Consider the following 15,414-nt stretch of genomic DNA (forward strand, 5'->3'; position numbering starts at 1 on the left):
GTGTTTGCAATTATGCTTTTCTGACTTTTGTTTTTCTATTTTATAAGACGGGGTGTAACACTGAAGTCATCAGATGTTTCACTGAGTTTGTGGATCGAAGCCACAAACTAAAAACTTAACAAGGACATGATGCAAAAATACCCTTGGAAACTGAAAAATCTAAATTTATCTTTTTATCTATATTTTGTATCTATATTTGTGAATTAGAAATAAGGGGACATAAATTGAGTAACTCTGTCTCATCTTTTTTCCATTTAAGTCATGATTGTGATCTCTGATGACTGACATGATTTGTGGAAGCATGTGACTCACAAAAAAAAAAGAAAACCACAGCCCGAAGCATAGAAAATGCTGTATCGAGTTAGTCCATTAGGTATAGATGTACAATCAAATGCAGTCCGACACAATATGCCTGTAATATGTCCTACCTTTGTGAAGCTTATAATGTACTTTTTGACAGTGCTGGAGAAGTGTTGATTAAATGCTGTGATCATTTTCAGGCCATATACTGGAGGATGCTGTATTGCATTACTGAAAGGTGTTTCCAAAATTTTGTCCATCCCCATTTACATATAATTACATTTTGCGAGGGAAACCGATCAGTGTTTATGTACTTTTACAGAATATTAAGATGTAAAAAAAAAAAAAAAATTCTTTAGTGCAAATTGACAATTATTCTGCAAATGTGTAGCGGATCTTTAATATTAAATAGTTTAAAATGAATTGTCGATGCTAGGGGTGAGACCTATTTTTACTTCCCCGTTTGATTGTGATGCCAGCACCTTGGGAGATTATCATAGCTGCTTAAATCATCATAACTAGTGTTATTGGCAGAGTTTAGGCATTCTGTCTGTCTCCGTCAAGACTGACCTGATGTAAATCAGCTACGAGGCCTGGCATATACTCTCCACGTGAGCGACTCCCAGGAGCCCTCTGAAGCAATCTGAATGGTGACACGACAAAGCTGAGGGAGCAGAATCACAGCAAACTGACAAATAAGGCCAAATCTGACAGGCGAATCCTCACAGCAGCTCCACAGTTTTACAGATCCTTCAGCAGAAGAGCGCAAGCCAACGCCCTTCACAGCAGCACCATTCATTAATTCTATTTCATAACACTACAGTAGAAATGATCACGTAGCACAGAGGCTGTGTGAAATAATGAAGCCACGTCAGATATGATAAAGATAGATATTATTGTACGGTATTAGTGTAAAGGTTAAATAGTGAGGTTAGTGGGTTTCCACAGCCAAAGGTAGCCTGTTAGTCCTATATGTAGTGCAGTAAGGTGGGCTTGGTGGGAAACGCAACCAGCTGTTAGGTCTGAAAGATCAGAGCTCTGTTATGGGGATACGGCGGCAGATTAAACGGCAATCCTACTGATCCAGCCCACACACACGCACAAACACCCGCACAAACACACACGCACCCGCGCTTGCATGCATGCACACACAAACACACACACACACACACACACACACACACACACACACACACACACACACACACACACACACACACACACATCATGGTGAAGAGGCGCTGCTATGAGTGTCCACTAAAGAGATCTGGTCTGTACGTATGACAGCCTGCTGCCATAATAGGTAACAAACCTGGAAAGAGGGCAAAGATGAGACGAAGGCTGAATGTGTGGGGTTAAATCTGGGGCAGGCTGTCCCAGGATGGACAGCTTCAACAGCTGTCAGCGGGGATGTCGTTGAGTGGGAGGGATGCTGGTATGATCCTGACATTATCAAGACAGTTGAGGTAGTAAAAGATGATGACAACGGGAACTATGAGGGGTTGGCAAGATGGCTCTAGTGTGCATGGCAAGCCGTCTGTCTCCGTCTCGTCTGCTTAGTCTGTTGTTTGCTATCTCTCTATTTATCTACTGTCAAGATGTTTCTGCTTATTGCCTGCTGGATAGTATCCCTGCACGCTTACTTAAAGATGTTTTTAACACTGTTGGGCCCAGTATTTTATCCTTGGTTAACTCATCTCTTAGCTCAGGGTGTGTTCCAGCTGCTTTTAAACATGCTGTTGTGCAACCACTTTTAAAAAAGAAACATTTGGATCCGTTAGTTTTGTCTAATTTTAGACCTATTTCTAAACTACCCTTTTTATCTAAAGTCTTGGAGAAGGTTGTTTTTAATCAACTTCAATCATTTTTAGATGATTTTAGTATTCATGAAAAGTTCCAGTCTGGTTTTAAGCCACGTCACAGTACTGAAACTGCCCTCCTTAGAGTCTACTACAACGACCTTCTCTTAGCGGTCGACTCAGGAAACTCCGCTGTTTTAGTGCTTTTAGATTTGACTGCAGCCTTTGACACTGTCAACCACTCTATCCTTTTATCCCGACTCAAACAAAGTGTTGGCATTACGGGCATTGTCTTAAAATGGTTTGAATCCTACTTGACAGATAGGAGATTTGCTGTCCACATTGGTAACTGCTCTTCATCTGCTGCCCCTTTTTCCTGTGGGGTCCCCCAAGGTTCCATTTTGGGACCCATGCTATTTTCTTTGTACATGCTGCCCTTAGGATCCATTTTAAAAAAAACACAACATTTCTTCCCATTGTTTTGCAGATGATGTACAAATCTATTTGCCTGTAAGAAACAATGAGAAGGAAACTATCCAGCCGTTGTTAAACTGCTTGAGTGATCTCAAAATATGGTTGGATCAGAATTTTCTCTGTCTTAATGACAATAAGACCAAAGTTGTTGTGTTTGGACGTGCTGAACATTTCAGTGCCTGTGTAGATACTCTCGGTACTTTAGGTTCCCAAATTCGTCCTTTTACCAGAAATCTGGGAGTGATTTTTGACAGTGCTTTTAAATTTGACAAACAGATTAATTCTGTTGTTAAAACTAGCTGCTTCCAGCTGAGACTTTTGGCTAAGGTCAAGCCTTACCTGCTACATAAAGACTTTGAAAGAGTCATGCATGCATTTATTATGTCCCGTTTAGACTACTGTAACTCACTGTATGTTGGATTGGATCAGTCATCCCTTCGTCGGTTACAGTTAGTCCAGAACGCAGCAGCTCGACTTTTAACCGGGACTAAAAAGCGTGACCATATTACACCGGTTTTGGCCACGCTCCACTGGCTTCCTGTTTGTTTCAGGATTGAATTTAAAATTGTATTAATTGTTTTTAAGATATTAAATGGGTTCTCGCCTTCTTACTTATCAGAGCTTTTACATGTCCACACGCCTGTCAGAGCACTGAGGTCGTCCAATCAGATGCTCCTCGATGTGCCCAGATCCAGGTTAAGAACCAAAGGTGACCGAGCCTTTTCAGTGGCTGCTCCAAACCTCTGGAATAGTTTACCTAGTCATGTAAGAACAGCTCGGACCATTGAAACGTTCAAGTCCATGCTTAAGACCCACTATTATTCATTGGCTTTCAATTCTAGTTGAGCTTTGATATCTTGACATTATTGACCTTATTCTTTTTCTACTGTCAGTTATTTTGTATTGTACATTGTGCCTTGTTTGTGTTTATTGTTTCGTTGCTTTTTTGGAGCATGTTAAGCACTTTGGTCAAGTGAGATTGTTTTTAAACGTGCTATATAAATAAAAAATTGAACTTGAACTATGAAAAAAAATGGAAGTTCCTGGTGCCACCAGTGCAGTTATAAAAGTGTATGCATAACGTTTGACAGCGTGCTTGCACTGACATTTATACTGCAGCTGCAGCATGTGATTTAGCAACAGTGTGCAGGCTGGTTTCAGGCTAAATGAAGTGAGCTCCTGGCCCGAGGTCTCTGTGTCTTCAACAGGGTTAGGAGTCTTTAGCGTAGAAATCGTCATTAATCTGCTCTGCGCCGACAAGTCAAGCAGAGCTGAGAATATCAAAACATATAGGAAGGAAATCTCCCTGGATCATTTGAAATCCTGTTTGGATGTTTCACATTGCAGCTAAGAGATTGAGCCATTCCTGCTCCTGCTTCTCCTGCGTCTGTCTCGCTCATTCTTTTGTTCTGGTGTTTTCCTCTCCTCCTCTCTCCTTTTCTGTCTCTCTTTTACTGACATTCTTGCAGTGACTTCTTTCTCTCTAGTCCGCCTGTCTCTCTCTCTCGCTTCTCTTTTTGGTGCTAGCTGGGAGATTGGGAGGGTTCCTCCAAATTGGCACACAGATGAATAATGCATCTAAAGCAAAAGCAGAGAGCTGGGGTTGGATATATCTGTCTGTCAGACTCTTTCTCTGTATTACAGTTATGTAGGCTGATACTTCAGAGGAGAAAAAAAGATGTTCGTCGCTCTTTACCCAGTTTCTCATTTACTTTTCCTTCTGTCATTAACTCTTTTATTGTCAGTTAATGTGTGCATGCATGACCACAGAGCACTGTGGGTATCATGCAACTTGCATACTGATCCATGCTGTGAAAGATTCTTGGATTTTAGAAGTTTTTTCGACAACGCTGCTAGCGGTTTTTGCTACAACACACATACATAATGAATGTGTGAGATTTTGATTTCATTTGATTCTCTGTCGCTGTATGCATTAGTTTGTGTGTGTGTGTGTGTGTGTGTGTAATTCATGCTATTCCCAGACTGCAGTGTTAAAAAGCATACTGCACTCGTGAGCATAAGCTCACAGTAGCACCATCATTAAAGTAATGAGAAGGAAGTTAGCACTGTAGTCAACCATAAACAGAGAGAGAGAAAGAGAGAGAGAGAGAGAGAGAGAGAGAGAGAGAGAGAGAGAGAGAGAGACAGCGAGAGAGAGAGATCCCCAATCCCATAAGAATAAATCTTAAATCCTGAATGTTGCTTCTGACTTATTCTGGTTAATTAAGTTGAGTCAAGTGAGAGGAAAATGGGGTCTTGCCTTGCCTGAGTCTGTAGGATCAGCACTATACTGTTTTTGCGGCTTATGAAGTCTCTCACTGGAACTGTCCTCTGTGCACTCAGAAAGCACAATTAGAACAAACTGTATCCAGTCTATTCCTCCTATTGTTATTAGCTTGAGCTGCACAGCCTCTTTACACATGGAAACTCTCACACAAACTTCCCTTAGGTTTTAAATCTACATACACACTAATAGTAAATGGTCCCATTCAGCATTGTGTTTCAGGGTATGTACGCTAACAGAGTTTACTTACCCTATCGCACTTTATCATTTATCCCCCATTTATAGTAGATGTTATTTGCTTTGCACATCCTGCACTCAGCAGTTAAAACACACACACACAAACACACACACACACACACACACACACACACACTTGCAACCCGAAAATCAGAGAAACAAAGAAATCTGTTGAGCAACCTTTGGGATTTTCTTTGTTGTTTTATGGTGGAAAGATTTCGCCATGCGACACAGGATGAGGCAAACAAGTGAAATGTCAAAATCCTGTGTAACTCTAAAAATAAAACAACACAAGGGTTGCCATTTGAGCACATCATAGCCACACGACCGGGTGTGGAACAGATCAAACAAACACTTGTTTATACCCAACAGCAACTGGAGTGGAGCTGCCAACTGTCCTCTGCTGAGAATAGAAGAGAGTGGATTTTACAAATGTTTATGTATTTAACATTTTGAGATTATAAATCTTTTTTTGCTTTCCCCATCGTCATGAAGGATATTAATGTGGCAGACAAACAAGAGTCTTTGCATGAGCAAAAATAGCATCACAATCACATAGCGCGTCCAAGTGCAGTCCTATATAATATACATCTTATAATTTATTCATATGCAAATTACATAATACGTTTTGAGGATGTAGTACAGATGAAAGTTGACCAAATGTTATTGGAAAATATCAAGAAATTTGCTGTGTGATATATTTTGATAAGAAAAGGGTCACAAATATATAGTTTTTTTCTAAAGCTCAATAATTTCCTAATACAGGGCACTATAGTGTTTAACAAATGTTACTCAGAGTAAATTGCAGATTTTGTATTTTCAACTAAGGATTAAAGCCCTGGTAGGCACTTTATTTTTGGCGTCATTGTGCAAAAATTCTATAATAATGTTTCAGCATATTGTAATTCAAGTGGTCTGAGAGAAAACTAGACTTCATTTTGGCTCTGTATTCAGATATATTCAGAAAATCTAGCCGTCACAGGAGACTTTGTTCAATCACAGGTCATTTCAGAGAGCGTGCGTTTCTACTGGCTATTCTACATGCATTGCATTGCTGTCTGAATTAAAGTTTATTGAACAACAATGAGGTCTATGGAAGAGAGGAACATCAGGCTTTGGTCTTTTAATGTGATTTATAGTATAATAACACCAACCTTATCCTTGAAACAGAAGCCATGATCACCTTTACCATGTTACAGATAACCTGTTTATATTACTTAACTTGTTCTGTACTTCTAACTTATTTTAGAGATAACCTAGTCTATCCACGACATTCCACTTCCGGCATTGCTCCGGTGCCGACAGAAATTCTGCCGGATGTCCTTCTTTTCAGCCCGAAAGGTGGAACGAGGGAGAGAATATCATTGCAGTATTGAATAATTGGAGCCCAGATGCAATTTTGTAATTTTCTAAATTTCTGATCCTCTGAATAAAAACAGAAAATTGGAAAAACAGGTTAAAGATCCAATTTTTTTATTTGTCGAGGCGGAAAAAAAAGAAAAATTGGATATTTTAACTTTTTTCCAAATGTCTGTTTGTGCTTAGAAAATTTAACTGATAAGCGTTACACATGCCCCTTTCCGAGGCTATTTTGCAGCGGCATCGTGGCTCTGTTCAGTGCCTAGCGCTGCCCAAGACGATTGTGATTGGTTTACAGACATGCCAATAAACCAGAGCACGTTTTTCTCCAATGCTGTGCGGATAGCAATGCGAGACTGGAGATAAACCTACACTTGCCACTTCATACTCATTAAGAGAAGGAGCTTTGAGCAGACTCCAAATCATATTTGTTCTTGCTTATGAGATTAGTATGCTAGTCCAGGACAAATACTTCAGCAGGTTATGTTCACTGGCTCTGTTATGTGACCGCTTGTGACAGGTCACTTTGGGATAGGCTCTAAATTGCAAACTGAATTTCCAAGTGCTGGTACAAGGTCTTAGTCCTCAGTGGGGGTGTGTGTGAGGCTTAAAGATAGGCATTGCAGCTGATGGCAAAAATGTCAGAGGGTTAAGCCCCCCCCCCTTCCACTGTCTCTCTGCTTCCCTCTCTCTCCCTTTTTTCTTCTCTGTCTCCCCATCACTCCATGTTGTTATGCACAGTGCAGTGGTGTCCCCCAGGGCGGGAGATTACCATGGACATGATGTGATTTCTTGTCTTCTCTCAGATGTAATGTGCTATAGTCTGGGCTTCTGATGAACTTGCCTCACAATGTATGGAAGACACACACACAGATTATGTGTGCGTGGATGCTTGATCTTCAGATAGCGTGATAGATTGATTTGGAGGTGGGGCATATAGAGGGCAAGCTGCTTTACAGGTTGATATCCAGTTGCAGGTCAGTGCTGATGCTGTAGGATCGTTAGCCTGTGTGACGGATGTCTTCGGTAAAGCCTATGGAGTGGCATTTGCTAAGTTAATTGAATTCCTATATTGAGCAAGTGCTTTACACTTCTTCCTACACACACACACACACACACACACACACACACACACACACACACACACACACACACACACACACACACACACACACACACACCTTCATATCTCGGAGGGTTACTCCATTTTTGCCCTAGATAATAATCACTTAGTTGGATTTGGCCTAATGTGATGACAGAGACTGAAAGCTGCGCTCAGGAGCATGACGGGAACATATCAGCCTTTTGAATCTCTAGCTACAATTAGGAAAATTGCATGGATGCTGGCTTTGTTAATCCAATGTGGAGAGGAAAAAGAGGCTTTTTGGGGAAGTCTTTATGTGATAAGTGCAGGGAGCTTTGGGTGGGAGATACAAGGGACAGTGACCAGCTAAGTGTGAATTGAAAGAAGTTTGCTGTTTTCTGAGATGAGGAGATGCACAAGGCCATATGGGATAGTATCATGCATATGTTTAGGTAAATGTCAGCCTAAAATCTGAAACTAAAAAGTCTCAGCATGTGCTTGCCAAATGAAGACCTCTGCTTTAGTGACACCTGTAAACGCTCATCAGTCATGTGATGTGACCACACAAGAGCTTAACTTAATTTTATGGAAATTCTACAGAACACTTTTAAAACATATTTTCTCACTTACCCCAAGGTGCTATGTAACCATGATGCAGATAGTTTCGTTTTTATGTGCTGAGGTTTTAAGATATTCATCTCTGATAATTCTGTGACTAATGCAAAGAAGATGAATGGAAGTTCATGCTCAAGCTTGTGACGAACAACAGCATGTCTTTCCAGAAACAAAGTCCTCAATGTCAACAGTTTTAGCTGGACTTTTTCTTAGTTTGAAAGTAGTAGTAGTTAGTATTAATGACTTTTGTCACTCCTTTTGTTATGGTCTTACTTTGATTTGGGAAATAATCACAATCTAAGCTTAATAAGGGGGCTTTGGGGGATGTAAACAGCAGTAAAATGTTGCCATGGAGTTAAAATGTGTGTTTGCCCAAATTAGCTATGAGCAGATCCTGTTTGCAATGTACCCATGGATGTACAGACAGCTATTACTGGATTATTTAGATACCGAAGAAAATTGAAAAAGCATGATGATTGACAGGCAAGTTCAGGTTTTCAGACAACAGTTGTCGTTTTTTTCTATGATTTCTAAGCAGACTTATGAACTTTTACGCTTGATGGACAATGGGGATGATGCAATACTTTGAAAGTGTAAGTCATACTGAATCAAAAAATATATGTATCATGCAACTTGTACTGTATGATGTATGTTTGTGAGTCTGCATATTTCTTATTACACTTTGCTATTACATGTTATTTAAGGGAATATCAACAATCAACTTTTTTGAACCTTTTTTATAAGATAATTTTTTGGGGCATTTTAGGCCTTTATTCGATAGGACAGCTTAGACATGAAAGGGGAGAGAGAGGGGAAATGACATGCAGCAAAGTGCCCCAGGTCGGAACTGAACCCGTGGCTACTGCAGCGAGGACTGAGCTCTGTTTATGGGCGCGCGCTCTACCAGGTGAGCTTCCCAGGCGCCCTCACTGAGGAATTTAAGCTTATTGAAATGTTTCCCTCTTTCAGTCAATCTGGATGAGGGAATCGATCATCAATACTGATATGTTTTTAACTTCCATATTATGCTTTAGGGTGGTAACAACCATGCATTTGGGTATTCTGAAAATTCTCTTTCAGCAGCTGCACACATTTCTTTAATTTTAGATGACTGTAGGGAATTACCTAAGAAATTCTGAGGTTAACCTTAATATACTTTGTACTTTGTATACACTCTGCCTCCCAAAAGCTGCCTAGTTTATGCTTTCTCCAGCATTTGGCTCTGTTGTTATTCAAGTCAGTTCTATTCAGTTGCTCTGCTCTTTCAGTAAAAGCTGTCCAACACACAAAGCTGGACCAACATATCTTGATTGAAGAAAGCATTAATAATTTATAACAACTCATTATGTAATTCAAAATGTAACTGTAAATGTCATCTCTGAGATGTAACTGAAATCAGGTTATTTTTAAATCTAAAAGAAAGCTCCCATTTTTAAATTATTTCATAGTCAAAGGCATTGCTTATAAACCAGCCTCTTGGTGATCAATCACTAATTTGAATATCTAATTAAACAGATGACAGCAAAAACACTGTAAAATGCTTTCATTCGCACAAGAAAACCAGCATTATGTTATCAGGGTCTGTAGAAAAATGGTACTAGAACATGTAATGAGGTCTGACAGAGTTGTGAATGATAGATCCTGAGAGAAACTGTTATGGGCAAAAAACATTTGAATGAAATTGCATCTGTTTAAGCTGAGAGCTGGAAATTAGGGATATAAACCTCTGTCTCAAAAACAGTTTTTAGGGCACATGAAATTTGAGCTGATTTTCTTTTCAACAATCTATTTTAAGCGTAAGTGGGAGTAGAAACTAGTACAATTAGCTTTTGTTGAGTAGATGTTGCATAATAAAGAGGCTGCAGAGTCTGTTAGTCCCTCCGAGGGTTAAGCAGTTCGTTGGTTTGACATTTCATTGCAAAGTGATTGTGAAATCCAAAAGATTTTTGCAACACAACAGTGTAGCGTTTTATGCCGGTGTGTGCGGGTGTTTTGTTCTGTGGCGTGTGTGTGTGCGCCCGTGTGTGTGATCTCAGAGACACAGAGGAAACCTTCCACCCTGTGGTTGCGCTGCACCGCTGCATCCTGCTTGCTGCTCTGCCAGTTCTGCTGCTTGCATCCGCCCCTCAACGCGTCTTCCCAGCTCTCAGTTTGACCTCATTATCGCCATCATTACCATCGGCATTAGTAGCTGCACCCTTTATCATCATCGTCACTGACATCTTTATTATAATCATCACCAGCAGCAGCAGCAGCAGCAGCAGCAGGCATCAACAGGGCTATCACCATTACCGTCATAACTCTCAATATGCTGTTATTATCATTGTCATCATTTTTACTCATAATGTTCTGAAACGAAGATGGATGCTGGAATCAACATTCTTGCACCCTAACTGTGTGTCGTTGTCGAACGTGCTGCAGGGGCGTTGTGCGTCGTGCACAAACTGCCTCTCCTCCTCCAGAGTCTTGTTCACCACTTGTGAGCTTCACATACTGTTAAGTATGCTGCGAGACATGTGCTCCCATCCTGCATTGTGTTTGCTGGCGGTTCAGAAAGCCTTGTATGTGTTTCTCCTCTGAATATTTCAGAAGGGGACTGACAAAATGCAGGCAGAAACAGACCGCTGATGACCTCCTTCTCATCGCCGCTTCCTTCCCCCCCCCCACCTTTTTTCTGTCCCCCCCTCCCCTCCCTGTGCTCATCACACAGCCTCTCAAGCTTCCCCGCTATTTCTCTCACTGTCTTCATCTTCTTCGTCTCACTCTCTTTTCTCTCTTCCCTCCCCCACGGTTAATCACACCCTCCCCTCCTCGTTCCTCCTTCAGGATTTTAGTGTGCTCCCCTTTTACTCTGTCTTTCCCTGATTTTTTGCATCTTCTCCCACCTGTCTGTCCTTTCATCTCACGTATGTGCTGTGTTTCATCACCTCTCTCTCCTACCCTTCCCTTACATTCACCCTCTCCATCTCGTTTTATTTCTCTCTCCACGGCGTTGCACTCTGTCTGCCTGCCTGCCTGCCTGCCTGCCTGCCTGCCTGCCTGCCTGTCTGTCTAAGGCCTCTGCTCTGCTAATTCATTCGCTGTGCATCGCCTAACATATCTGCAGGGTCAGGCAGACAGACAGAGAGAGAGGAGAGGAAGGGAGAGGGACCAAGAAAAGAGGACATGGAAGAAGAAAAAGAGATGCAGTTTTATCTCCAAGAAACAGAAAGCTAGAGCCAGATCCTGTGGTGTCTCTGTCTCACTCACAATATATAGTAGCTTGCCATGACCTCCTTCTGCTCGTTGCTTGCTTTGTGATTCCGATCCCCTGTTCAGCTTTCTCTCTAATACTTAAACCACATTGCTGCCATTGTCTGTTTTTATAAAGGAATGTGTACAGCGTATGCAAGTGTATACATGTGTGTGTTGGCCTCTGGGAAATGTGCAGAGCAGTGAGTGCAGGTATTGACAACTGTTTCTAATTCCAATTGTCTTGTGCCTATAAGTCAGTAATTCTGAACATATTTGTACCTTAACCTAAACATATTGTTTGTTCAAGTGAAATTTTGGAGGCTATACTTCAGGAGCCGGTTGCACCAGCTCTTTGTAAATTTAAACTTGGCCTACTTATAACTTAGATGTTTACGCATACATTTAAACAGGTTGCACGACACATTACACACTAGTTCTTATGTAGAGATTAGATATGTACACCCAGTGAATGCCAGGTGTAACCCCAGCTAATTGAGCTAACTGACAAAACTAACATTAGCTTGCTAATATATGACCCATTAGAGGTCATATATTAGAGGTAATAGGGACTATACTTTATGGTCAAAATATCTGGTCAACATGCTGTTTAATAATGATGTTAACGAAGAAGATTTTAGATTGCATTTCACAAAATCAACACATTATAATTCCATTCATAAAACATTATGCCAGTAGTGTTAGCCTAGTCAGGTTAGCATAATCAGATATTTCCCACTAATTCTAAACTGCATGTACACTGCTGACTCTGAAACTCGTGTTTATCCATGTATGCATATATACATATAACAAAGCGATACCTACATCTACAAGGATTTGTAGTTAAGTTTAATATGTTGTTTGGCCAAAACCTTTTATTTTTGTAGTTATGTTACAGCTTGTGGTGTAACCAAATTCAAAAATCCCTAATTTAAGACCTGGTAATAGTTATTAAGAACTTTAAAAAAAAAATACGTCACACACAAACCTAGTAATACATTTATTAATAGCCAATCCTGAACTTCTTTATCAGGGCTAAGCAGAGGTGGACAGTATATATAGGAGTATTGAAATCCTTTACTTAAAATAAACAATACTACAATGTATAAATAGTCCAATAAAAGTAAAATTCCTGCCATCAGATATTTTATTTACAGAGGTATTTTCAGTAAAATAAAGTACAACTCCTCATTGTAAATAATAATTGCTTCCTGTGAGAAGTGATGTTGTTAGTTGTACCTACATTATAAAAGGGGTGAAATACACTAATTTGGTTTCTTTCTGACATGAGAAAACTGTAACTTAAACAAAGATGATAACACATTGTCCTTTTTACATTTCAGTTCATGTACAGATACAAAAACACAATGACACTTTAGAGGTGTTGGTAGGTGTATTTCTTTTGCTTTTTTCAGAGCCAGGCTAGCTATTTTCCCCTGGCCCCTTCTTTATGCAAAGCTAGACTAAACATGTCTACTTTACGCACAGACATGAAGTTGGTATATTGGACTTCTCATGTCACTTTCAGAAAGAAAGCACATTTCCCAAAACTATTCCTTTAAAACTCTAACAACACATAGTATTCTCTGAGAACAACAAATCTGTCTAAACTAATCCAATAATGTAGGAACAGCATGCAATTGTCATCAGAGATAATTGTGTCTGACATGATTTAAATGTGTGTGTGTGTGTGTGTGTGTGTGTGTGTGTGTGTGTGTGTGTGTGTGTGTGTGTGTGTGTGTGTGTGTGTGTGTGTGTGTGTGTGTGTGTGTGTGTGTGTGTGTGTGTGTGTGTGTGTGTGTGTGTGTGTGTGTGGAGTGGAGTGGAGTGGAGTGGGTGGTTGTGGATGGTTTATTTGCCCCTGTGTGTCAGAGAGGTAGAAGTATTAGGGGTATAAGAGAGGTGAAAGTGTTTTCTTGTTTGCAGTACAACACTCACTACAACATGTTTACTACTGTTTATTAGAAATGAAAATCTTGTTGTGAGTGTTTCAGTCACTGTTGATTGGAGAGAAAAAAAAGAAATCCTTCTGCCAGGAATTGAAGTGTAGCAGCATTGGCTCCGGTCCTTTCGACAGTGAGACACTACTCTGGGGAGCTCAGCTGGTTTTTCCTGTTAAACCAACACAAGAATCTCTTTGGCTAGTCAAATGAATGTTACGGTATCATTTGATCTTTTTTTAACAACAAAAAGAAAGAGGGTGATGAAACCTATTTTGGCATGCTCATAATGGCCGCCTTGTAAGGTGTTCTATTTTCTGTGCATTATTCTCCTCGTGAGTCAAAAATAGAAACTGATATGTCAGAAAGAGACAGTGACAAAAAGCCAGAGGCAAACCAAACACACACACACACACACACACTTTTTATCGCCTCACTTTCTGCAGCATTTCTTCAGTTTGTTCTTATCTCTCATGTCACTCATATGTTGCATCTTTTTTCTTTTCTTTCTTCCTCCACCCAAATCTCTGCAGGTTTTCCTGAGCAGACGGAGTTAGAGCTCGAGTGGCAGTGAGTGAGTAAGCAAGAGGGAGTAGGTGTCATGGATGATGAAAAGAAAAACGCCGTGGACCCGACCTACCAAAACTTGCTGCTCCTGGGCGCCATCGCAGCGGCATCCGCTTTTGTGGTCACCATCCTTATTGTCCTTGTCTGTGTTGGTTGTCAAAGGTAAGGGGACGGTGACATGACTTGAAATGTGAAAAAGGAAAGGGCAGACTGAAAAAAAAAAGGAAAGAGAACAGCCAGAGTTTTATCATCTCTGCTGCCAGCTTTCTGTGCCCTCCCAGATCACTCTCATCATCCACTCCTTCTTTTATGTGCCTCTACTTCTTATGAACTCTTCTCCTCCCTTCTTTCTCTTCCCTCCATCCGTCCTCTCCATCTCTTTTATCCCCTACTCTGAGCAGCGTGGCAGTAATGAATGTTAATGGCTGCGAGTGTCAGATCAGATGAAATGATGTTTACAGGACACTGAGGAGACAGGCCAGAGTCAGAGCAGCCTCACATCACCCCTCTTTTAAGTAGACTCCTCAGCAGGCAAAAGCAATGGAACACCCCGCGGTTTAAAGAGGATCAGACTCTGACCCAGGCACGAGTAATGGAACAGCCTATGGTTGTTGTTTTTTTCAGAACCCTCTGGGACCAATCAGAGACTGCACTGTGTCTTTGTTGCCATGGGATACACAGATAAAGATCTAGAGAAATGTCGGACCAGCTCATGTCATAGAAGTAAAACCACACTATTGTTAAGATCTAAAGAATGAAATATAACCCCCCTCCTCCCGATGGATGACAGTAATGTTGAGGGGCAGAGTGTTCACCAGTTCAAATTCATTTTGTCATATACAAATGGGAAGAGATACCTTCTACTATTGATTTCATACTATTGATTTAAAAATACCCCTCAGGATTACAGTAGATATCTTGTAAGATCCTAGTCTAAAACAAAAATCATTGTTGCCATTCTTTATACATCTTTATCCCGTCATGTCATTTTTACCTTAACCCCCCCCCTCCTGTGTCGTGTTATTATGAACATCTCCAAGGGGAGCTCTCTTTGCCTTCTCATGGTCCCCTTGGGGTATGATGGCCATATGTTTGTGCGAATAGGATTGAGTTCCAGCTCACTAGAGGAGACAATAGCTAGCTCCAGTGACATGGATCTGACACGACTGGCCATGGTACTTTTTATGTTCAGTTATATTTTAAGCAACTTGTATAATTAGACGATTTTTGTATGATTCCTGCCCCCGTTTGCAAACCAGTAATGCTATTTTTATGCAGCAGTAAGATCTCACAGTCTATATGTGATGCAGATCCTCAATCTCCAAAATGAGAGAAGGTGGATGGGGAGGAAAAAACAGTTGACACATTCGCACCTGCACCCGGGAGCTTTTATCTTCATCTCATCACTCCCTCACCATATCAACAGTTTCCTGTAGCTACAGCCACCTCCAGGGTGTTAAACTACTCTAGATGCATTTGTTGCTCAATACTAATACCAGAGGATAGTAAAGAGAATTACCACAA

The 15,414-nt window shown here is 40.7% G+C and overlaps 1 protein-coding gene across 1 annotated transcript in view; it reads left to right on the forward strand.

Annotated features, from left to right (window-relative positions):
- LOC114558517 (uncharacterized) overlaps positions 1-15,414 on the forward strand; it is a 43,474-nt gene that overhangs the window by 14,962 nt on the left and 13,098 nt on the right. Inside the window, exon 2 of the mRNA XM_028582577.1 lies at positions 13,857-14,052. Within this exon, the coding sequence (XP_028438378.1) occupies positions 13,925-14,052 (128 nt within the window). The 5' untranslated portion in view covers positions 13,857-13,924. The remainder of the gene's footprint in view (positions 1-13,856; positions 14,053-15,414) is intronic.

Source organism: Perca flavescens, chromosome 7, assembly GCF_004354835.1.
Source record: "Perca flavescens isolate YP-PL-M2 chromosome 7, PFLA_1.0, whole genome shotgun sequence".
Lineage (NCBI taxonomy): Eukaryota > Metazoa > Chordata > Actinopteri > Perciformes > Percidae > Perca > Perca flavescens.